The 24,117-nt window shown below is 42.3% G+C and overlaps 1 protein-coding gene across 4 annotated transcripts in view; it reads right to left on the bottom strand.

Moving 5' to 3' along the window:
* Positions 1–1,006: 1,006 nt before the first annotated feature.
* Positions 1,007–24,117, bottom strand: part of PARL (presenilin associated rhomboid like) — a 126,726-nt gene continuing 103,615 nt past the window's right edge. For 3 of the 4 annotated variants that reach the window (XM_073561041.1, XM_073561043.1, XM_073561042.1), the window contains exons 10-11: positions 2,620–2,717; positions 1,007–1,290 (exon numbers count right to left, since the gene is read on the bottom strand). In XM_073561041.1, coding sequence (XP_073417142.1) covers positions 1,185–1,290; positions 2,620–2,717 — 204 coding nt within the window. In that variant the 3' untranslated portion in view covers positions 1,007–1,184. Of the gene's footprint in view, positions 1,291–1,539; positions 1,683–2,619; positions 2,718–24,117 lie in introns of all 4 variants that reach the window. The other variant, XM_073561044.1, reaches the window with a different exon arrangement.

Raw genomic sequence — 24,117 nt, 5'->3', positions numbered from 1 at the left:
GTTTGCCAAAGAACACAGCCAATGGAAAAAGAGACAGGTTGGTCTAAGGTGTTGTGGTCGGATTAATCCAAGTTTAATGATGTAAGGTACCAAACAACAACAGTGAAACATGCTGGTGGCAATGTTATGGTTTTGGGGCTGCTTTTCTGCATCTGCCATTGGCCCACTGCATAGAAATATGAATGCTACCATGTACAAGGATATACTGTACAATGTAATGCTCCCACATGATAAAACCAAAGTAGCCAGGGGCTGGAAATTCCATTATCATCCTAAACACACACCCAATTTAGTAAAAAAACTGGTTAGCAAAGAAAAATGTTCGCCTGTTGCAATGGCCAAACCAATCACCTGATTTAAACCCTATAGAGCACCTTTGGGATGAGTTAGGGCGATGAGTTGAGACCTGTACCCACAGCAATAAAGATGAATGGTTTGCAGATTTGCAAATGGAAAGGAGCAAGATCCCTCAGGATGTCTGGAATACCCAAGTAGCTTCAATGCATGGTCGGCATGACGACACTGTAATTAAAGCAGGAGATTATGCTACAAAATACTAAGTTATGGATTTGTAAACAATGAATTATTCTCTATGTTGTGATCAATAAATAGTATACGCAGAACTTTTAGCCTTCAGTTTTCGTTAATTAAATGATCATATCTATATTCAAAAGCATTTTTGTTAAAATTAAGGTCTTGCATGATGACAACTTCAAGCACATTCAATTCATCACCAGAAAATGGCATAACAAGACAGACATAACACTTTTAAAAAATGCAGAACTTTTGGTCACCACTGTATGTGCAGTGAAGTGTATTTCTTCAGTTAGAAATTCTTATAGAATCATGGATGTTTAAGTAAGGCCCTAATAAATGAGTCTTAGCTGAAAAACCAGACAGCACCTTTGAGGGGTCAACAAGAAAATACCGCACTAACGCTCAAACCTAAATTTGATTTCATAATGTGACATAAAAATGTAGTATTTTTCAAAAAATGCGCTTCCTCTCCAGAAAACATACGTCTTATATTTAATTTTTCATACTTTGAACCAGATTTCTCAAGAAAATGGGTAACAAACATTTACTAGGAGGCAATAATCAAAATGTATGTATATATAAGAATGTCCAAAATAATTCTGTAATAAAGTCTTGCTGCCAACATTAACGTAACTGTTGCTCTGAAGTCAAGATCCTCCACTTCTTGGGGGGTTACTCCGGAACTGATGCCAAATCTTCACTAAGGGTTCCCTCTTTTTCCAGATAAGCTCATGGCCATACAAGGTATACCAGCTGCAGTGGAAATAATGTGAAAAACCCCAAAACATGATGCTATTAGTCCAAGTTATATGTTCATTTAATAGCAATAATAACATGCTGTGAGATTTTATCTTATATAGTGAACAGCTTCTTGCCGAGAATATTAACTACCAAAACCTGGCCAGTATGTGCAGTATATTTTCGGCTGAAGAGTTAACTCCTGAGAATCCAGCCACATGTCCCCCAGGCCCAATAATTTCTCTACAGCAGTTAACTGCTCACCTTCCTCTCCCTCCCTGTCAGCTCCTGACAAGTTACCAGTCCTTTGAAATCACAAGCGCTCCCCCACCTCTTCCTTCATCAACACTTTGCAGTTTTCATTGCTCACTTGAGTCCTGCACTTATTCCAAGGCCATGTTATCTCACTGTGCAAATAAATTATAACAGTGTAGATTTCAGATCAAGCACAGTAGAAGGAATAAGCTCAGTAGTAGGACAAAGCTAGGGAACTGTCTCTCAAGGAGTTGTGCCAGACCCCAGCAACAAGGAAATGAAAAAGGCTTTGCAGAAGTGAGCTTATAAAGACACAAATTGAGAAAAACTCTTTAAAATGTATAGTTAATTTGCATATTACTAATCATAAGTATGTGAAAAAACCCCAAGACTCTGCTTATACTGGAGCTATCAGACTTATGGTGATTGTACTAGGTACTAATGTGCAAAACGCCAAAATCAGATTCAGAATTACTAAGAAAACACACACACACTTTTAATGAGTGGATCTGTTTTAGACTGTGTTCACATTGACACGATGTTATCTACTTCCAGAGGTGCCTACTTCATATAATAGGGTTTTTTTTTTTTTGGCAATAGCTTTGGAGGCTAAGCCAGTAAAACACAGACAGCCTGACACTGCCAGTATAAGCAGAGCCAAATACCTTGTAGTGTAAAAAATATAATATCGAAAATAGAACAAATATACAAATTGTCTCTTCAGAGAAAAAGAGGAATTGAACTCTAGTGCTTCCTATTGGAAGTAGCGATCCTACAAGTCATTATTACTGACCCTTTGAAATGTGACTTAGGATAACAGCCAAATCAGAATCTCCATTTTGCAGACAGTGTTTCGGGGTAATGCCCCTCGTCAGTACATAGTATGAGAGCGAATTTGGCTGGGTTAGAGGCTATGACTGGGATCTAAGTTGTAAGGATTCTCCTTGTGAAGTCATATTCAAAGGTTTGTTTGTTTCCCAGAGCAGCATGCAAGGAGTTCAAATATCCTCATATTGCCGTGCCAGACCTGACATATCACTCTCTACAAGGAGACACCTTACTGCTTAGAAAATAACTCAGAAAACTTACATTCCAAAAAGGGCTCCTCCAAGATGAGCTGCATGATCGAAAAACTTCCAGCCCAGTATCAAACCCATGGAATCCAAAGCAAGGATAAACTTGAGAGCCTATGTAAAAGAACCAAGAAATACTGTATGAGGAAAAGATGATGCACTTATTGTGTGAATAATTGTAATTCATGTGTATTAGCTAAATAACAGGAGCACAATAGTTACAATTTATATATACACTTCCAACTCTGAAACTACAAACACCAAGAATAAAACATCATGGAACTATGGAAATGACAGGATCTATAAAAATGTTAATGTTGATACGCAGATGATGAAAAAATGGATTCAAAATTTATCCAGTGTAGAGTATGAGCTCTGAATGCAGAAATACACACACTTACATGCCTTAACATACTAAATCAATATGATTATTAATTGTTGTCTGAGGAATGTTCTACCATTCTAAATGCACTTGACCAAAAAATCATCAAGATCTGCAGCTGGCAGCTCCCTTAGCAATTGCTGACCAATTATGTCCCAGATGTGCTCGATGGGAGACAATTATAGAGTTGTTGCAGGTCATTGTAACACGTTTGGGCTACACCAGGTGCTCAGAGCAGCACAAGCAATATGTGCTCTGGTGTTGTGTTGAAAAACGGCTTCTAAGACACTTTGGAGAAATGGATGTACCACTGGTTCCACGACCAAATCAATGTAACGCATAGTTATTAGTGTGCCTAGAATGAAGGCAACAGGGGTCTGGCTATCACACATTATGAGACCCCACATCAAACTAGAAGGACAAGTGTGGAGGTCCCTCATGTGAAGGACTCTTCATGGTGTTGCCCACATAGTCGCCAGAGCAATCTTTAGCCATCAATCAATCGCCGTAATGGCTAGACCTCCATTCAAGCCTCCATTGCCATCTTGCTCTGCATCAAGAAAGCGAGAGGGTTGGCATGGGGTCAATAAAATAACTGTAGCTGGACGTTTGGCTCATAACATGATGTTGGGCAAACACATTCTGATGGTTTGTGTTGACATGGTTCGATGCTTTAAACTTGGTATGTGAAGTCTAATTTCACTTGCAGTACAGAATAGCTAATGTGAATAGCCCTCCTGGCATACACGTTTCTGGACTCTTTTTACGATCAAGCACATCTGAGATATCATTGCTCAGCATTTGCAAATTGAGCTGCAAGCAGTGGATCTTGATGATTTGCATGCTTAAGTGTATTTACCATGGCAGAACATTCCACAATCAACCATTAATAACCTCACTGAAATCAAGCCAAGATGTTTAAGTGCATGTATTTATGCACATTGCACTCATATGTGTTACTAAATAAAATCAAGATGTTTTTGAATTTTTTTTATGTTATCATTATTTGCATATTACTAACATGTCCATGGATCCTGTGATTTCCATAATTCCACAACTTTTCATTTTCGGAGTTGCAGTTTGAATGTTAAGGTAGTTAAAACAGAAGAATAGCATGTCCATCTTTCATCTTTTTCAGTATTGAAATCTGACAAGTAAAGCCAACACCAGCTCTTGTACCTTCTAGCCTAATGGTAATAATTCATTGTCCTAATTGACTCATCTCTTAAAAAGGTTGTACAAATTTAAAAACACTGTGTTACCAAGGTTTTGTCCTTCTGACAATTTTGAGTGTTCCTGATAGATTTTTTCATGCTGATTTCAGAAATGACTTCAGATTTTTCCTATCACGTACACTACCGTTCAAAAGTTTGGGGTCACCCAGACAATTTTGTGTTTTCCATGAAAATTCATACTTTTATCAATCAAATGAGTTGCCAAATTAATTTAAAATCTAGTCCAGACATTGACAAGGTTCGAAAAAAAAGATTTTTATTTGAAATAATTTTCTCCTTCAAACTTTGCTTTCGTTAAAGAATACTCCCTTTGCAGCAATTACAGCATTGCAGACCTTTGGCATTCTAGCAGTTAATTTGCTGAGATAATCTGGAGAAATTTCACCCCATGCTTCCAGAAGTCCCTCCCACAAGTTGGTTTGGCTTGATGGGCACTTTTTGCGTACCAAATGGTCAAGCTGCTCCCACAACAGCTCAATGGGGTTGAGATCTGGTGACTGCGCTGGCCACTCTATTACAGATAGAATACCAGCTGCCTGCTTCTTCCCTAAATAGTTCTTGCATAATTTGGAGGTGTGCTTTGGGTCATTGTCCTGTTGTAGGATGAAATTGGCTCTAATCAAGCGCTGTCCACAGGGTATGGCATGGCATTGCAAAATGGAGTGATAGCCTTCCTTATTCAAAATCCCTTTAACCTTGTACACATCTCCCACTTTACCAGCACCAAAGCAACCCCAGGCCATCACATTACCTCCACCATGCTTGACAGATGGCGTCAGCACTCTTCCAGCATCTTTTCAGTTGTTCTGCATCTCACAAATGTTCTTCTGTGTGATCCAAACACTTCAAACTTGGATTCCTCTGTCCATAACACTTTTTTCCAATCTTCCTCTGTCCAATGTCTGTGTTCTTTTGCCCATATTAATCTTTTCCTTTTATTAGCCAGTCTCAGATATAGCTTTATCTTTGCCACTCTGCCCTGAAGGCCAGCATCTCGGAGTTGCCTCTTCACTGTAGAAGTTGACACTGGCGTTTTGCGTGTACTGTTTAATGAAGCTGCCAGTTGAGGACCGGTGAGGTGTCGATTTCTCAAACTACAGACACTAATGTACTCGTCTTGTTTCTCAGTTGTGCAGCAGGGCCTCCCACTTCTCTTTCTACTCTGGTTAGAGCCTGTTTGTGCTCTCGTCTGAAGGGGTAGTACACACTGCTATAGGAAATCTTCAGTTTCTTGGCAATTTCTCACATGGAATAGCATTCATTTCTAAGAACAAGGATAGACTGTCGAGTTTCACATGAAAGTTCTTTTTTTTCTGGCCATTTTGAGAGTTTAATGGAATCAACGAATGTAATGCTCCAGATTCTCAACTAGCTCAAAGGAAGGTCAGGTTTATAGCTTCTCTAATCAGCCAACCTGTTTTCAGCTGTGCTAACATACTTGCACAAGGGTTTTCAAGGGTATTCTAACCATCCATTAGCCTTCTTACACAGTTAGCAACCACAAAGTATCATAAGAACACTGGAGTGATGGTTGTTGGAAATGGGCCTCTATACACCTATGAAGATATTGCATTACAAACCAGATGTTTGCAGCTAGAATAGTCATTTACCACATTAACAATGTATAGCGTGTATTTCTGAATCATTTAATTTTAGCGTCATTGGAAAAAACTGTGCTTTTCTTTCAAAAATAAGGAAATTTCTAAGTGATCCTAAACTTTTGAATGGTAGTGTAAGGTTTTTGAGAAATGATACAAAACATTATAATATTCTGTTTTAATTCTAAAAACTCGTAAGTGAACTTTTTCTGAAGCAGTATATTCTGAATTTTCCACTGAAATAACATAAATCGCTGATCTACACATACTGCATGCATGCACTTATTATGCGAATTTCGCACAGGCACAGTGAATCATTCGGCTGACCGTGTACGGAGCATACCACATCTCCTGGGCAGGGGAGGAATCAAAAGACAATACTGACATACCGTACTTAGAGCATGGCTGAATGGATCATGATTTTCAATGCCGCTCACTGTCCCAATGATATGGAGAGAGCAGAGATATCATGTAACAGATTGCTACTTCTGCCTTACAAATGTAACAGGATATTCAGCAAAGAACAAGAAATCAATAGAATATCCTAATCTTCCTTCAGCCATAAGGGTATGTGCACACTTTGCGGTTTCTGCTGCGTTTCCGCAGTGTTTTTGGCTCTGCAGAAACGCAGCAGATTCTGCTGCGTTCTACAGTACCTTTATTTCCTATGGAAATAAAAAAAAAAGCTGTGCACATGCTGCGTTTTTTTCAGCGCGGTTTTCAAAACGCAGCATGTCAATTGCTTGGTGCAGAAACGCTGCAGTTTTACACCTCATCCATTATGAGGTGTAAAACCGCAGGGCAAAACCGCAAGCAAAACCGCAGATAAACCACAGATAAACCACAGATCTTTGTCCTGCGGATTTACCTGCGGTTTTCTCTTCAAAATCCGCAGAGACAAAAAACTGTGTGTGCACATACCCTTAGACTAGTGCCACACGATGAAAGTCTTTGTGTTCCAAAGCCGCCCAAAGTATGGCAATGGAAGACGATAAAGATGAACTAAATGTCAGTGGAAAATGAAACTGCTGCAGACCCAAACTTTATCCACATCTGTTCAGTCAAGTTGATCTGAGTGACTTGGTCTGAGATTTGAAATTGTCAAAGAGGCAGGCAGAATTAATGGGATCATGGCTACAAGAACGTAATCTCTTATTACCAGGAACAAGAGTTTCTGTTTTTTGCAGTCGTCAAGAAGACCTTAATCAATTTTTCAACCATTTCGACAATTTAACCTTTTGCAACGATGTCTTGGCGTTGTTTGGTGCTCTTGGATGCAAACATGACCCGAAGGAATGGCTACTGTTCATTGACTCATCAGTTTTAAGTCTGAAGGCTGTTTTACTACACAACGGATCTATCCTTCTATACCTATTGGACATGCTGTACACATGAAAAAACGTATGAGAATATGGAGTTACTATTGACCCACATTGATAGAAATTATAACTGGAACATATTTGGTGATCTAAAAGTCATTGCACTTTTTCTTGGACTGCAGCTTGGATATACCAAGTATTGTTGTTTTATTTGTGAGTGGGACAGTCGTGCATGAGAAATGCACCATTTCAGAAAGGACTGGCCACTCTGTGAAAACCTGGTTGCTGGACAGAAGAATGTTAAACATAATCCTCTTGTTGATCCTGCAAAGATATTTCTCCCTCGTTTGCATATTAAACTTGTGATTATAAAGAATTGGAAGCCTTTTCTTACTTGTGACAGAAATTTCCAAGAATAAGTGATGCAAAGATTAAAGAAGGTATTTTTATTGGCCCACAGATCAGAGATATAATCAATGATAGTAGATTTAATGGTCTTTAGCAAGGTGCTGAACAAGTGGCATGGGGAGCCTTTAAAGATGTGACCTTCAACTTCCTTGGCAACTGCAGGGCACCGAACTTTGAACAACTCGTGGACTACATGCTCACAGCATATCATTTGATGAAATGCAGTATGTCACTAAAAATGCATTTTCTACATTCTCACTTGTACTTTTTTCCAGCAAAACTTGGTGCCGTTAGCAATGAACAAGGTGAAAGATTACACCAACACATTGCGCTGACAGAGAAAAGGTACCAGGGAAAGTGGAGTATGTCAATGCTGGCTGACTATTGCTGGAATCTTATTCAAGAAAATCTGACACTGATTATAAATGAATGTCATCTGCAAAACACTTTGAATAATTGCTTTGCTACTGACATCGATGCACATGTATGTAGTGTCTCAGATGTCATAATGTAGACTACAAACTGTTGTTTCTTAAAAACCTTACATGATACAGACTTTTGGAGCACATATTCATGTTCAGCGTATCAAAATCTTTAAGATAAAATAACATTTTCTCAGGGGACAAGAACTTCCCTGAAATTTGTTGCGCAGGGTACCGTATATACGCCGAGATTTTCAGTCCATTTTTTTGGGCTGAAAGTCCCCCTCTCGGCTTATATTCGAGTCATATACACCAGAGGGGGAGGGGGGCGGGGGTGTCAGGTCATACTTACCCGTCCTGGCGCTGTCTCTTCAGCCCCCAGCTTCTCCGCGATCTCCCTTCCTTCAGTGGTCACATGGTACCACTCATTAAACTCATGAATATGCACATATTCATGAGTTTTAATGAGCGGTACCACGTGACCACTGAAGGCAGGGAGATCGCGGAGAAGCTGGGGGCTGAAGAGACAGCGCCAGGACGGGTAAGTACAGCGATACTCACCTGTCCTGCGTCCATGGCTGATTGCTGCTGTCTGGCACGTCATTGGTCAGTGACGTTCAGACAGCAGAGGGTGCGGTGATGTGGTTAGTATGCGCCGCGCCCCCTGCAGTCTGAACTTCACTGACAGATGACTTGCCAGACAGCAGCAAGCAGCCATGGACGCAGGACAGGTGAGTATCTCAGGTGCCAGCAGTGACACCGGCACCTGGCCCCCAGCGACGGAGAGGCATGTCATTTTTTTTTATTTTTAAATGCAGCAGCAGCAGTGGCAGCACATGGGGCATAATATATGGAGCATCTTATGGGGGCAGCATAAAGGGGCATAATCTATGGAGCATCTTATAGGGCAGCATATGGGGGAATAATCTATGGAGCATTTTATGGGGGCATAATCAATGGAGCATCTTCTGGGGGCAGCATATGGGGGCATAATCTATGGAGCATCTTATGGGGGCAGCATATGGGGGCATAATCTATGGAGCATCTTATGAGGCAGCATATGGGGGCATAATCGATGGAGCATCTTATGGGGCAGCATATGGCCATAACCTTTAAGAAGCAGCATATGGGGCATATTATTCTATGGAGCATCTTATGGGGCCATTATTAACCTTTATGCAGCATTATATGGGGTGTATTTTGTATGGAGCATCTTATGGGGCTATCATGAACTGTATGGAACATTATGTGGGGCTCCTGATTCAATATGGATATTCAAAAACATTTAACCTACTAATGTCTCAATTAATTTTACTTTTATTGGTATTTATTTTTATTTTTTAAATTCACCAGTAGCTGCTGCATTTTCCGCCCTAGGCTTATACATGAGTAAATAAGTTTTCCCAGTTTTTTGTGGCAAAATTGGGGGGGGGTCGGCTAATACTCGAGTATATACGGTAATTTATTGCCTATCCACAGAATAGCGCCAACAGGTTGGATCCTAACCAATCCAAAGAATGGGGCTCTAAACTGCCCTGTTTGGCAGAAGAAATAACTGCACATGCGCGCCACTGCTCTATTCATAGTATGCTGAGAAAGGTTTCAATTTCTCCATATATTTTTATATATCGGAACAGATAGGGTTTTAGAAAAAGGCCTATTTTACGTCACAACATTACAAAACGTAAGATAAGTTGTGAAAATGCATAGCATTTTTGCATCATGATAGGTATTGCTGTAGATATAAAAATCTGTGACATGCTTTGATTTCTGGACAGATTTTTTTTCTAGTACAAGTGGAATCTACACGTTTTGTACTGTAAATGCTGTAACAATTCATCCATGTATGGACTAAGATTCTGATTGGGCTTATTAGTACCAAACACTTGACCTGTGCTGTGGCAGAAAGACGAATCAATCTAATAAACTAAAGAAAATGCACAACAAATGCTTAGCCATAAAATAACTTCAAGGAATGCAAATACAGTGCTTATGTTGAACCTGTGATCAATGTTAGGAACGACGGAACGCACTAAATAAAAATAAATAATAAAGTGCGTTCGCCGCTTGGGGTCCACCATGCAGTAGATGTTACACCGCTGCTAGGTAATGACAGACGAGCAATATGGCGGTATAATGCACACGGGTTAGACTTCACCCGAAGTGCGCAAAGCGGGCTCTGTTCACACACAGAGGCGCTGCAACATAAACATACAAAAACACTGAGCCTGTTAGTATCACAGGCCTCAGGTAAATGCACACACGGTATCAGGTCACAGGAGCAGGACCTAAGACAGAGGAGCTGCGCCCGTCTAGACCTACCGTGTGTGCGGCGTCGCTACTGCGAGCGGCAAGAAGGGCTGCAACTGCAGCACGGCGTAGGACACTACCGCAGGATGACACAGCTACAAAGCAGGCGCAATGTCGGACGCTAGCGCAAACGTGCGGTGTGCACAGTGGCCTAAGGCTTGCCGCTGACTGCTGAACTAATTCCCTATCCACATGCGTAATATCAGAGGGAAGGGGTTTCTTAATAAGTCAGTCACCAGAATCATACATCCGTCACCATTCACACATAGCAAGTATAGTCTATATTAGCGCATGGCCGAACGGTCATGCGCGCTTTTTATAGCCGTGCGGGACCTTTCAGATCTCCGAGATGGACCAATGAGATCTGGAGCAGGACCTGGGCACATGACTCCCGATCTCCAATGGGAGATCGTCTTATGAGCATGCCCAGTATGAGCACAGAGGAACTTAGTCTCTGGAGCGGTCTGCTGCAAAGTAATCTTCTCTGCAGTAGATAGCAGGAGACCGCAGAATGTGAGGCTCTGGATTCCTGCAGAGCAGATGCAGAAACCTGACGCCTAACAATCACATCAAGTGAGATTTTCTCAATATTAAAGTTGTATTTAAAAGGTGGTTTAATGGTTTCTAAAAATCCCTAAAAAAAAACCCCAACCCCAAGCTGCAGTTTAGGTTAAAAAAAAAATTAAGTCATTTACACACATTCCCGGGGTCCATCAAGGAGTATCTGATGCTGATATTGATGGGCAAACAGTCGAAAACTAGTTTTGATGCTCAATGCAAAAGCTTACAAGGGAAGAAGCGAATTTTATACATTGGGTGGCAAAGAAAAAATAATTACATTTTTACCACTAAAATGTTGTTTTTGCCCCAAGTTTTTAATTTTCTTAAGGACCAACAGGAAAAAATGGACTGATCAGTGTGTCATGCAATTTCTCCCCAGTACGCCAATACTACATGTAATCAGAACCTACTTTTCAGGCACAGTGCAATACTTAGAAGGGAAGGAGTGCAATATTGTAGTGCAGATTTTACAGTTATGGTTTGTGGGTGCCATGACCCACTGGGAGAGCCCATGAGGTGCCAGAACAGCAGAATCCCCCCATAAGTGACCTCATTTTACAAACTACACATCTCAATTCATTCATTTAGGGGTACAGTGATCATATTGACACCACAACTGTGTCACAGAATGTTATACCATTGGGCAGTGAAGAAAAAATGATTAAATTTTTACCACAAAAATTTTGTTTTAGCCACTAGGTTTTACATTTTCACACGGACTCAGAGTAAAAACGGCACCAAAATTTTATCCTACAATTTCTGCTCAATGAACAAATACCCCATATGTGGCTGTACAGTATTGCTTAGCCATACGGAGAGACTTGGGAGGAAAGGAGAGCTATTTGCCTCCTGGAGCGCAGATATTCCTAGAATAGTTGGCGGACTCGATAAAGAGAGCACCTAAGTGCTGAAAGAGCAGAATACCCCCTCAAGTGACCCCATTTTGGAAACTATACCCCATTAGGAATTTGTCTACAGGTGTAGTGATGATTTGACTCTATGGAAATTTTCCAGAAACAAGCAGGTAGTGGACATTACAGAGTGAAAATTGCAAATCTTTTATTGTAGTGCCCAGTGCGTTGTAGTGCCCATAGATTACGCCCAGCTTGTTCTTCTGGAGACAAGCACGCATAAATTAGGCGGGCTCTCATCGTTACAAGAATACCAAACATGTAGACGTTAAATGTGTTTTAGGCACACTGTGGGGCTCACAAGGGTGGGGGCATTTGGATTTGGGAGTTCAGGAATTGCTGAATTTCTCATGGGGGACAAGGAGCCATAGTACTTTTCTGGAGCCTTTGTGCTACCAGTAGCATGGAAGCCCCCTATATTTCCGTTAACAGATGACAGTCGTGACTGGTAACTTGCTTTTTTTGTGGATTGATTTGAAGCTTTTGTTGGGAATATTTTACATAACATTTATCCTGTACTCTATGCTGAGAACTTAAAGAGATTTAAATGGAAATCTCGATGTATCTCTCTCTCCCTGCCTTCTAAATGCTGCAATCGATATTGATAGCAGCATTTAGGGGGTTAAACTACTGGGAGTATTGCAAGCACCGCTCCTGAAAAAACAAGCCAAGAACAAGAAAAAAAAACCTAAAAAATACCTTTTAATTCAATAATTAAAACATCATAATAGATTATCCAAAAAACACAAGAAAGCTAGGGTCAAACCAGTATCCAATACACAAATGTCTAGGTAGATACGTTAGATAGGGGGGAACTAATCTTACCCTAATGGGCCCTACCACAGGCCCTACCTGACTGCAGAGGTTGGCACCCTAGTTGTTGACGATGTGGCACACCCGCTCAACGTCGATAGCCCTAAAAGACTCTAGACTACCCTAAACACAAAAAAGTCTGATACACAGAAAAAACACACACACACACACACACACACACACACACACACACACACATATATACAACCTAAAAGAGTCTCTAGTGGGGAGACAAATTGTCTCATTTGAGAATATGAAAGTGCTAATGTGCTGTAAACTTATCTCGAAGTCAAAAATATTGCTGTATCATAAACTTATCTCGGAGTAAAAAATGCTGAAAATGCAGCAGGATAAACTTATCTTGTAGCAGAAAAATGCTTGTATGCTGCAAAAAGACAGACCATAGGGTGAATGCCCACAGTAAAAAATGCTGTCACAGGCCGCTCCGGCACCTTTAACCCCTGGCACATTAACCCCTGGCACACTGCGATCAAACATGATTGCAGTGTACCAGGGGCATAAGGAAGATTTGCGCAGGAAGGGGGCTCCCTGAGTGCTTCTCTAAGACCCTCGGAACAACCCGATGTGCTCGCGTTGCTCCGAGGGTCTCCTCCCTGCAGGCCGCCGGATCCAATATGGCCGCGGGGGCCTTCGGGGTACTGCAGGGAGGCGGCTTTTTCAGTGCCTGCTGACAGAAGGTGCTGAGAAAGCCTCCTGCAGTGCCTGTCAGATCGCTGATCTGACATTGCACTGCAAAGTGTCAGATCAGTGATCTGACACTATACAGTGATGTCCATCCCCTGGGATAATATAATAAAGTTTTTAAAAAAATCATGTAAAAATATTTTTTTTTTAAAAAAAAATCCTAAATTTAAAAAAAAATAAATCCCTAACACTTTTTTTTGTAAATAATAAAAAAACAATAAAAAATACATATATTTAGTATCGCCGCATCCATAACGACCCGCCCTATAAAACTCTCCCACTAGTTAACCACTTTAGTGAACTCCTTAAAAAACAAAAAAAAAAAACCAAGGCAAAAAACAATGCTTTATCATCATACCGCCGAACAAAAAGTGCAATAACGTGCTCAAAATTACTTAAATAAACATGGTACCGCTGAAAACGTCATCTTGTCCCGCAAAAAACGAGCCACCATACAGCATCATCAGCAAAAACAAAGTTATAGCTCGCAGAATTAAGCAAAAATAATTATTTTTTATATAAAATTGTTTTTATTCTCTAAAAGCGCCAAAACATAAAAAAATTATATATATGAGGTATCGCTGTAATCGTACTGACCCGAAGAATAAAACTGCTTTAATCAATTTTACCACATGCGGAACGGTGTAAACGCCCCCCCCCAAAAGAAATTCATAAATTGCATTTTTTTGTTCATTCTGCATCCCAAAAATTGGAATAAAAAGCGATCAAAAAATGTTATGTGCCCGAAAATGGTACCAATAAAAACGTCAACTCGTCCCGCAAAAAATAAGACCTCATTTGACTCTGTGGGTCAAAATATGGAAAAATTATAGCTCTCAAAATGTGGTATTGCAAAAACTATTTTTTGCAATAAAAAGCGTCTTTTAGCATGTGACAGCTGACAAACATAAAAACCCGCTATAAATAGTAAACCAAACCCCCTTTATCACCCCTTTAGTTAGGGAAAAATAATTAAAATAAAAAAAGGTACCGTATATACTAGTGTATAAGCCGACCCCCCTAATTTTGCCACAAAAAACTGGGAAAACTTATTGACTCATGTATAAGCCGAGGGTGGTGCTGCACAAGGGTTAATGGTGGTCCAAGAAGATGCTCCGTAGATTAAAAAAAAACCCCATCTGCTGCTGCACAAGGGTTAATGCTGCTCCATAAGATGCTCCATAAATACTCCCCATCCCCATATATTGCTACTGCACAAGGGTTAATTCTGGCCCAAGATGATACTCCATAAATACCCCCCATATGCTGCTGCCACAATTAAAAAAAAAAATGACATTCACCTCTCCGTCGCTGGGGGCTAGGTACCTGTGTCCTGAGCTCCCGGCACTGGCGAGATTTACCGGTCCCCGTTCCATTGCCGTCCACCGCTCTGCCTCCCGTGTCTCTGCAGTGACGTTTAGCAGAGGGCGCGCACTGACTACGTCATCGCGCCCTCTGCTGAACTTCACAGCAGGAGGACCCTGAGACACAGCGGTGCACAGCGATGGAACGGGGACAGGTGAATATCGCTCTGCCCCGTCATACTCCTCCCTTCCTGGCGCACGGTCTTCTCTGCAGCCCCTGCTTCTCCCTCGGTCGTCTTCTTCCTGAGTTCAACGGTCACGTGGTACCGCTCATTAAACTCAAGAATATGCACATATTCATGAGTTTAATGAGCGGTATCACGTGACCACTGAACGCAGGAAGAAGACCTATGGAGAAGCACGGGCTGCAGAGACGTGCCAGGAGGGGTGAGTATGATCTCTGACACCCCCGCTCCCCCTCACCCCTGGTATATGACTCGCGTATAAGCCGAGAGTGGGACTTTCAGCCCCAAAAAATGGGCTGAAAATCTCGGCTTATACGTGAGTATATACGGTATTTATTTCCATTTTTCCATTAGAGTTAGGGCTAGGGTTGGGAATAGGGTTAGGGGTGTGTTGGGGTTAGGGTTGGCGTTAGAATTGGGGGGTTTCCTCTGTTCAGGCACATCAGGGGCTCTCCAAACGTGACATCGCGTCTGATCTCAATTCCAGCCAATTCTGCGTTGAAAAAGTCAAACGGTGCTCCTTCCCTTCCAAGCTCTGCCATGCACCCAAACAGTGGCTTACCCCAACATATGGGCTATCAACCTACTCAGAACAAATTGCACACCAAATTTTTCCAGTTACCCTTGGGGAAAAAAAATTGGGCAATAAAAGATCTTGTTTGTGGAAAAAATGATTTTTTTTTAATTTTATGACTCCACATTATAAACTTCTGTGAAGCACTTGGGGATTCAAAGTACTCACTACACATCTAGATAAGTTCCTTGGGGGGGTTCTAGTTTCCAAAATGAAGTCACTTGTTGAAGGTTTCCACTGTTTAGGCACATCAGGGACTCTCCAAACGCGACATGACACCCGCAGACCATTCCATCAAAGTCTGCATTCCAAAGCGTCACTACTTCCCTTCCGAGCTCCGACGTGTGCCCATACAGTAGTTTTCTCCCACATATGGGGTATCAGCGTGCTCAGGACAAATAGGACAACAACTTTTGGGGTCCAATTTCTCATGATACCCTTGGGAAAATAAAAAAAAATTGGGGAATAAAAGATCATGTTTGTGGAAAAAAATATGATTTTTCTTATTTTCACACCCGGGCATTATAAACTTCTGTGAAGCACAAGGGGGTTCAAAGTGCTCACCACACATCTAGATAAGTTCCTTTGGGAAGTCTAGTTTCCAAAATGGGGTCACTTGTGGGGGGTGTCCACTGTTTAGGCACATCAGGGGCTCTCCAATCGCGACATGGCGTCCGATCTCATTTCCAGCCAATTTTGCGTTGAAAAAAGTCAAACGGCGCTCCTTCCCTTCCGAGCTCTGCCATGCACCCAAACAGTGGCTTACCCCAACATATGGGGTATCAGCATACTCAGGACAAATTGCACAATAACTTTTGCGGTCCAATTTCTCCTGTTACCCTTGGTAAAATAAAAAGAATTGGACCTGAAGTAATTTTTTTGTGAAAAAAAGTTAAATGTTCATTTTTTTAAACATTCAAAAAATTCCTGTGAAGCACCTGAAGGGTTAATAAACTTCTTGAATGTGGTTTTGAGCACCTTGAGGGGTGCAGTTTTTAGAATGGTGTCACTTTTGGGTATTTTCTATCATATAGACCCCTCAAAGTGACTTCAAATGTGATCTAGTCCCTAAAAAAAAAAATGGTGTTGTAAAAATTAGAAATTGCTGGTCAACTTTTAACCCTTATAAACTTCCTAATAAAAAAAAAATTTGGTTCCAAAATTGTGGTGATCTAAAGTAGATATGTGGGAAATGTTACTTAAGTTTTTTGTGCGCCATATCTCTGTGATTTAAGGGCATGAAAATTCAAAGCTGGAAATTTCCGAAATTTTCTAAATTTTCTCCAAATTTCCATTTTTTTCACAAATAAACGCAAGTTATATGAATTAAATTTTACCACTAACTTGAAGTACAAATATGTCACGAAAAAAACATTGTCAGAATCACCTGGATCCATGGAAGTGTTCCAGAGTTATCACCTCAAAGGGACAGTGGTCAGAATTTTAAAAGGGTTTAATTGGTCACAGCAAAGCTGAAAATCACAGATTCAAAATACATCAGGACATAGTAATTGCAACAATACAAAGGTACTTAATACACCATAACTAAATGAGGCAAATGCTTCTCGCCCAAAAATAGTCTCAATAGCAGACATGTTGCAGCAAAAGAGTAGGTCTGTCAGCTATAAATGTGTAAAAAAGACCAATACTTATCAGCCATAGATGATTAAGCAAGGATTCAAAGGCTTGAAGTACTTATATCGTGCAAGCAACAAGCATCAAACTGACAGAACTTTGTTTAATTGACCTTGGTTTACATCTCAACTAACTACAATCGCCTCAGATGTCTTTGCCTAAAATTTTTAATGCGTCAAAATCGATAAGTATGACTAATACTAAACCCACACATCCCTTGTTTTTTCCATTTCTTTACCTTATAATTTTCTCTTAAATTGTCCTCTCTCAAGTTGTTAACTGTGTCCTATGACCAGGTACAAACCTGGTGAAAAATAGTTCACTACTTTTAGTTTAAAGTAATTTATCTTACGGAGCTGCATGCTGTAATTTTGATAAATTCACTGTTTACTCTGCTGCAGATCTAGCAGTTCTCCGAATGCAGAGTCCTGTATAACCCTTCCCACATCACTTATTGACAGCTTTACATAGAGTGGTGATGGGAGCAGGTGTAACAATGTCACCACAGTCGGTCTCCTTGGACCCTAATGTTTTTAAGTCTCCATTAGCATTCCTGGTTTTCCATCTGATGGGTGGCCTAGGTTTATTTATTAATCTCTGCAGGGGGCTTCCCTGATACACAAGCTTACAGACTGGCCTGATGATTAAGGTGAGGGGGTGTGAATAACTACCCAATCAGGGGGCTGAACCTAAGAAGAAGGTAGAAAAGGAAAGACCCATGTGTAGGGTGATGTTGTTGGTGCTGTGTCTTTGAAGGGCTAGGATTTGCTGCTACTTCCTGGGCCAATTGAGATTGGGGCACCTCTTCCACAAGGTAGTGTATTGTCTTGTCCACTCTGCTGGATTTGAAGATGCTATTTTAAGTGCCAGTGTTTTAATTTTCCTTGGTGTTGGATTACCGGGTGACGCTACCGGATTTTTCCTTGTTGCAGTGTTTTATATATCTAGTTTACTAGTCCCCCTAGTGCTAATCTCTTACTGATAAAACAGTGATTTTTTCAAAATTACAGAAAGCTGCCCAGTAAGTGACACATCACTGGAATCAAGGTCTCTTTCTCTACGTTATGCTCCTCTCAGATTATCAAATAAAAGCAGTAACAAAGGAAGTGCTGAATATTGGTGAAGGTGTCCGTAGTATTCGGTGAGTATGTATTGTAACACTATACAGAACAATAACCTTAACACCAAACAGCCGGACCAAAATGATACTACGTGGACAATCGGAAAAACACGAAGCTAGAAAGAAGAGGAAGGAACCGATAATATAGTCCAAGAGTCAATCCCCTGACGAAGGCCGCGTGCCGAAAGTCTTTAGTTATTCACCGGTTAACGGTATTTTTCGGAGTCCATAACAGCACCACCTGAGGGGATCCGCCCTTCAGGAACAACCTACAGATACATAAGAGCAGCACCTCTCCCACGCATCAGTTGGATTACAGAGCCCAAGAGGACCACCAAGGTTAATGACATGATTTATGTACAATACTATTACTACATGACTATTAACTACTAGTGTATATAAGAGGAAGAGGTGCACACCCAACTTCTAATAAAAAGGGAGGGAATCTACAGGTGCTGTCATGGACTACGAAAAATACCGTTAACCGGTGAGTAACTAAGACTTTATTCGATCGTCCATGACAGCACCACCTGAGAGAATTACAGAGAGTAATAATTACTTAGGGAGTGACTACAGCCTGCTGGACCCTTACACAAAAGGAGAGGACTGAGGAAGCACCCAAGTCTAGTCTATAATGGTTGAAAAAGGTGCTCGGAGAGGACCAAGTAGCTGCCTTACATATCTGGTCGATTGAGACTCCTGATCTCTGCCCACGAAGTTGCCACGGCTCTGGTAGAATGCGCTCTCAGCTTGCAAGGAGCCGACCTGCCCTTCGAGGTGTATGCTAATGAAATGGCTTCCCTAATCCACTTAGCTAGCGAGCTTTTTGATGCCCTAATAGGAGATAAATAGGGCATTATCTTTTCTCCAGGGCTCCATAACCATCAGGTATTCCAGGAGGCATCTCCTAACATCCAGGGTATGTAATTTCCTTTCCGTCTCGTTAGCTGGATTAGGGACAAAGGATGGAAGAACTATTTCCTGTGTCCTATGGAACCTGGAGGCTACCTTCGGTATGCATGCTGGGTCAGGTCTCAGTATTACTCTATCCTCCTTTACTTGAGTATAAGGGGGAAGCCTAGAAAACGCCTGTATGTCGCCTACTCGGCGAGCTGATGTCAGTGCTACCAGGAAGGCTACCCTGAGGGACAGGGTCTTTATGGAGGCTGCTTCAATAGGCTCGAATGGAGCTTCTGTCATGGCGGTGAGAACTAAGTTCAAATCTCAGGCCATGAACCTCTCTTTCCATACTGGCCTAGATCTATTTGCCGCTTTAATGAACCTGTTGATCCAGTAATTACCGGCGATGCTGCAGTTAAAGACGGCACCTAAGGCAGGTACCTGCACCTTAATGGTACTGGTGGAAAGCCCCATGTCCAGGCCTTTTTGGAGAAATTCTAGAATCTGGTTAATCGGGGCTGCTTGACCAGCCACCACGCGTGAGTTCTGAAGGAATCTTTTCCAGATAATGTGGGGAGGTTGGCCTGACCGATGAATCTGCTTTCAGTGAGAGGCAGAAGGAATATCTCAGTGTAAGAATAGAAGCACTTAGATGAAAAATAGGGTGCCGTACTGAGTGTGACCATTAGAGGGCAGTGGGGAGCACAGAAGAGAGTAGTTATGTAACTGCCACAGGTCAAGGTCACTCTCATTGGTCAAAGTTGACTGTCAGGTGACAGTGGGCAGGGCTACCTAGGCTGGTAGTATAAAGGCTGAGGGAAGGTTCCAGAAGAGTCAGTCAGCCAGGGGAGCTCACTGGATAGGAGGTTCTGCTGCGCAGGGAAAGGCAGTGGAAAACCTCAGAGAGAGCTGACAGTGGAGACGGTCAGTACAGTAGCATCAGATGGAGACAGTCTGAGCGAAGTAAGGGACAGTGTAGTCTGAACGGTGAAGCGCTGTGGTGGAAGTGCCTATGGCAGCCACAGTGAGGAGAACCGCAGAGGACACCACGACGGTGACACAGAGCAAGTAAAGGTACCCGAGTCTGTGTGAAAAGAAATTGTCAAAAGTCCTGCCATGAACCATGGAAATCGTCAGGAGGGTGGTGAATAAACACAGACCTGTTGAATGTAAGCTCCTGTTTCAGTCTCCAGTCTGTTTGCGTCAAGAAGTGGGTCACCCACCCCCCAGTTCTGTGGGATCAGCACACCTTCCCCGCCAATCAGCATCAACAATACAATACTAGATCACGCCCTTGCTCAGCCCCGACCTCTACAATATAAGCCACGGTGACCTGATTGTCGGAGAGTACTCGTACATGATGACCCTGTAGATACACAAGGAACTCTTTAAGCGCCTGCTCCACTGCTGTTAACTCTTTCAGGTTAGATGACATTCCTAACTCATGATACTCCCACAGGCCTTGGACTAAAATCTCCCCCATATGTACCCCCCAACCGGAGGGACTTGCGTCCGTGGTGACTATGCGGGTTACCTCATATTCCCATGGAACCCCCCTAGATTATTTTTATCAAGCCAATTGAGGGATTCTATAGTGTCTCGTGATAAGGTTAGCTGACCCTCTAGGCAACCCCCGAGGATTTTCTGATATGTTAAAACATCGCCCTGCAAACTCATTGTATGGAACTGGGCCCACTGGACCGCTGGGATGCAGGACGAGAGCGAGCCCAACAGGGACATGGCCTTCCTGAGGGACATGGTGGGGTTATTGGAGGCGTTCAAGACCTGTTGTTGTAGGCGAACCAACTTTTCTGGGGGCAAACGGCATTCCTGGATTTGGGAATCCAGGATTAGGCCCAAAAAATTGCTCGACTCTCCGGGGCTGAAGACGAGATATTTTGACGTTTAGCAGCCACCCTAGCCGTTCCAAGGCAGACATTGCTTCGCGTAATTGCTTCAGACAATGATCCGCTGTCTTGCCTACAATGAGGAAGTCATCTAGGTAGGGGACCACTAGGATATCTGATTTACGCAGATGAGCCATGACCTCTGAAATAACCTTGGTAAAAACCCGGGGGGCAACTGCTATATCGAAGTACAGTTTATCAAAGTACTGGCAGTTATAACATGGATGAAATGTGACACGCATCTCTATTCTCTTCATACAGGTAACCACTTCTTTCAATCACTGCTCTGAATCAACTCCTCCAGTCAATGTCAGCAAGCAGTTAATCCTGAATGCTCTATGTCTTTTCAACTCTGCAAGCTTATATCTGGTATATAGTTATTTCAACTTACTCTGCTTGTCCCCTTATGTTGTGAGGTCAAGAAACTTTTCAAAGTGCTTTATGATCCATGTAGTGCTGGACATCTGTTTAATCTGACCACAACATTTTATTGGGCCCTGCTGTCTCAATTTAGTTTGATTGATTAACAAGGAGAAAAAAAAACCAAAAAACAAAACAATCCTTAGCCTCCTTTATATTCAGACATAGTTTGGGGAAAGCATTTATGCAGGGGGCATTTATGCACACTTTATCGAAGTACAGTTTATCAAAGTACTGGCAGCTATAACATGGCAGTTAGACAGGGCAGGAGACAGGTAAGACATTTATATACATCTACTCCCTGTACATTTGAAGTACAACAAATATATACCATATGCATTTGTGTAATTTATATCCTGGCCGCTGCATTCACACACATCCACTGCCCTGGCATTAACTCTCTACACTCCATCTATATCGGCCCCTCGCTTCTTTCCTCTCCTATGTATAGCACTCACGCTCTTTTCACATTGTTAAATTGCACAGATCCAGTCAGTCCCACCATTCAACATAAGAGACGCTCTCACAAATCACTTAACCATCTGCTCACTCTTTCTATCCTCCTTCTCCTAGTCGCAGGAGACATTGCTCCCAAACCTGTTCCCCCATGTTACAAAAAGTCAAACCCCCCCAAATGCTACACTCAGAAACCCCTCTAATCTTATTAATATTCCCTGCATGCCATCTGTCTCTCTTAATTGTGCACTTTGGAATTCTCGCTCAGTGTGTAACAAACTCTCTTTCATTCATGACTTTTTCCTTTCTAATTCTCTTAACCTCCTGGCACTTACTGAAACCTGGATCCAGCAGTCAGACACTACCGCTGCTGCTGCTCTTTCATATGGTGGACTACACTTCTCTCAAGCCCCAAGATCAGACAATAGAGCAGGTGGAGGCGTTGGTCTGCTTCTATCACCAAAATGTACCTTTCAGGTTATCCCTGAACTACCCTCACCAGTCTTCCCTTCTTTTGGAGGTCCATGCCGTCAGACTCTACACCCCCTTCTCCATGCAAGTGGCGGTGGTGTATCGTCCTCCCGGCCCCTCCCATCTGTTCCTGGATCATTTTGCCACTTGGCTTCCACATTTTCTCTCCTGTGACATTCCTACCCTCATCATGGGAGATTTCAACATCCCCATTGCTCTTCCCCTCTCCCCATCTGCTACTCACCTTTTATCTCTAACCTCCTCGTTTGGCCTTTTGCAGCTTACTAATTCTCCAACGCATGAAGACGGAAACTCCCTCGACTTGGTCTTCTCTCGGCTTTGTGCAGTGGATGATTTCGCAAACTCCCCTCTCCCGCTCTCTGACCACAATCTTCTTTCATTCTCTATCAAGAACTGCCAGGCTGCTAAGGTCACCCCCACTGTCCATACTTATAGAAACATACAGGTCATTAACACCCAGAAACTTACGAAGAGCTTGCAGTCTTCATTGGCCCCTATCTCCTCTCTCTCATGTCCTGATTCTGCACTGAAGCATTACAATGAAACACTTCAAAGTGCTCTGGATGAATTTGCACCCGCTATAAATAGAACACCACAACACAGACGGCAACAACCCTGGCACACCCTGCAAACATGTTTCCTGCAGCGGTGCTCCAGGTGCACCGAACGTCTGTGGAGAAAAGCCAATCTACACGAAGATTTCATCCATTATAAGTTTATGCTTCGAACATACAACACTGCCCTTCACCTCTCCAAACAAACCTATTTCAACACCCTCATCACCTCACTGTCCAATAACCCGAAACGTCTCTTTGACACTTTTCATTCTCTACTCAACCCAAGAGTACAGGCCCCAACCACGGAGCTCCGAGCTGACGATCTGGCCAATTACTTTAAAGAAAAAATTGGCCAGATCCGACAGGAAATTATCTCCCAATCACCTCATACCATGCACTGTCCTCCCTCCCCCACTGCATCTAGCTCACTCTCTGACTTTAAACCAGTCACAGAAGAAGAAGTAAGCAGGCTCCTTGCATCTTCTTGCCCAACCACTTGCATCAGTGACCCATTTCCGTCACATCTCCTCCAGTTCCTTTCCCCTGCTGTCACCACTCACCTAACTAAAATATTTAACCTCTCTCTCTCTTCTGGTATCTTTCCCTCCTCATTTAAGCATGCCATCATACATCCACTACTTAAAAAACCATCCCTCGACCAAAACTGTGCCGCTAACTATAGACCTGTCTCTAATCTTCCCTTCATCTCTAAACTCCTGGAACGCCTGGTCCACTCCCGTCTTATCCGCTATCTCTCTGATAACTCTCTTCTCGACCCTCTCCAATCCGTCTTCTTCTCCTTACACTCTACTGAAACTGCCCTCACTAAAGTCTCTAATGATCTACTAACAGCTAAATCTAATGGTAATTACTCCATGCTAATTCTCTTGGATCTCTCTGCAGCATTCGACACTGTGGATCATAAGCTCCTCCTCACTATGCTCCGTTCCATTGGCCTCAAGGACACCATTCTCTCCTGGTTCTCCTCCTATCTCTCTGACCGCTCCTTTACTGTATCTTTTGCCGGTTCCTCCTCCTCTCACTTTCCCCTTCCTGATGGGCTTCCTCAAGGATCAGTCCTAGGCCCCCTCCTCTTCTCCTTGTACACTGCCCCTATTGGTCAAACAATCAGCAGATTTGGTTTCCAGTACCATCTCTATGCTGATGACACCCAATTATACGCTTCTTCTCCCGACATCATGCCAGCCTTTCTAGAAAACACCGGCGATTGTCTAAACGC

Source organism: Dendrobates tinctorius, unplaced genomic scaffold (assembly GCF_039654945.1).
Source record: "Dendrobates tinctorius isolate UK_male_01 unplaced genomic scaffold, ASM3965494v1 ptg000312l, whole genome shotgun sequence".
In the NCBI taxonomy this organism is placed as follows: Eukaryota; Metazoa; Chordata; class Amphibia; order Anura; family Dendrobatidae; genus Dendrobates; species Dendrobates tinctorius.
The sequence above is the reverse complement of the archived record's forward strand: the minus strand, read 5'-3'. Positions and strand labels throughout refer to the sequence as shown.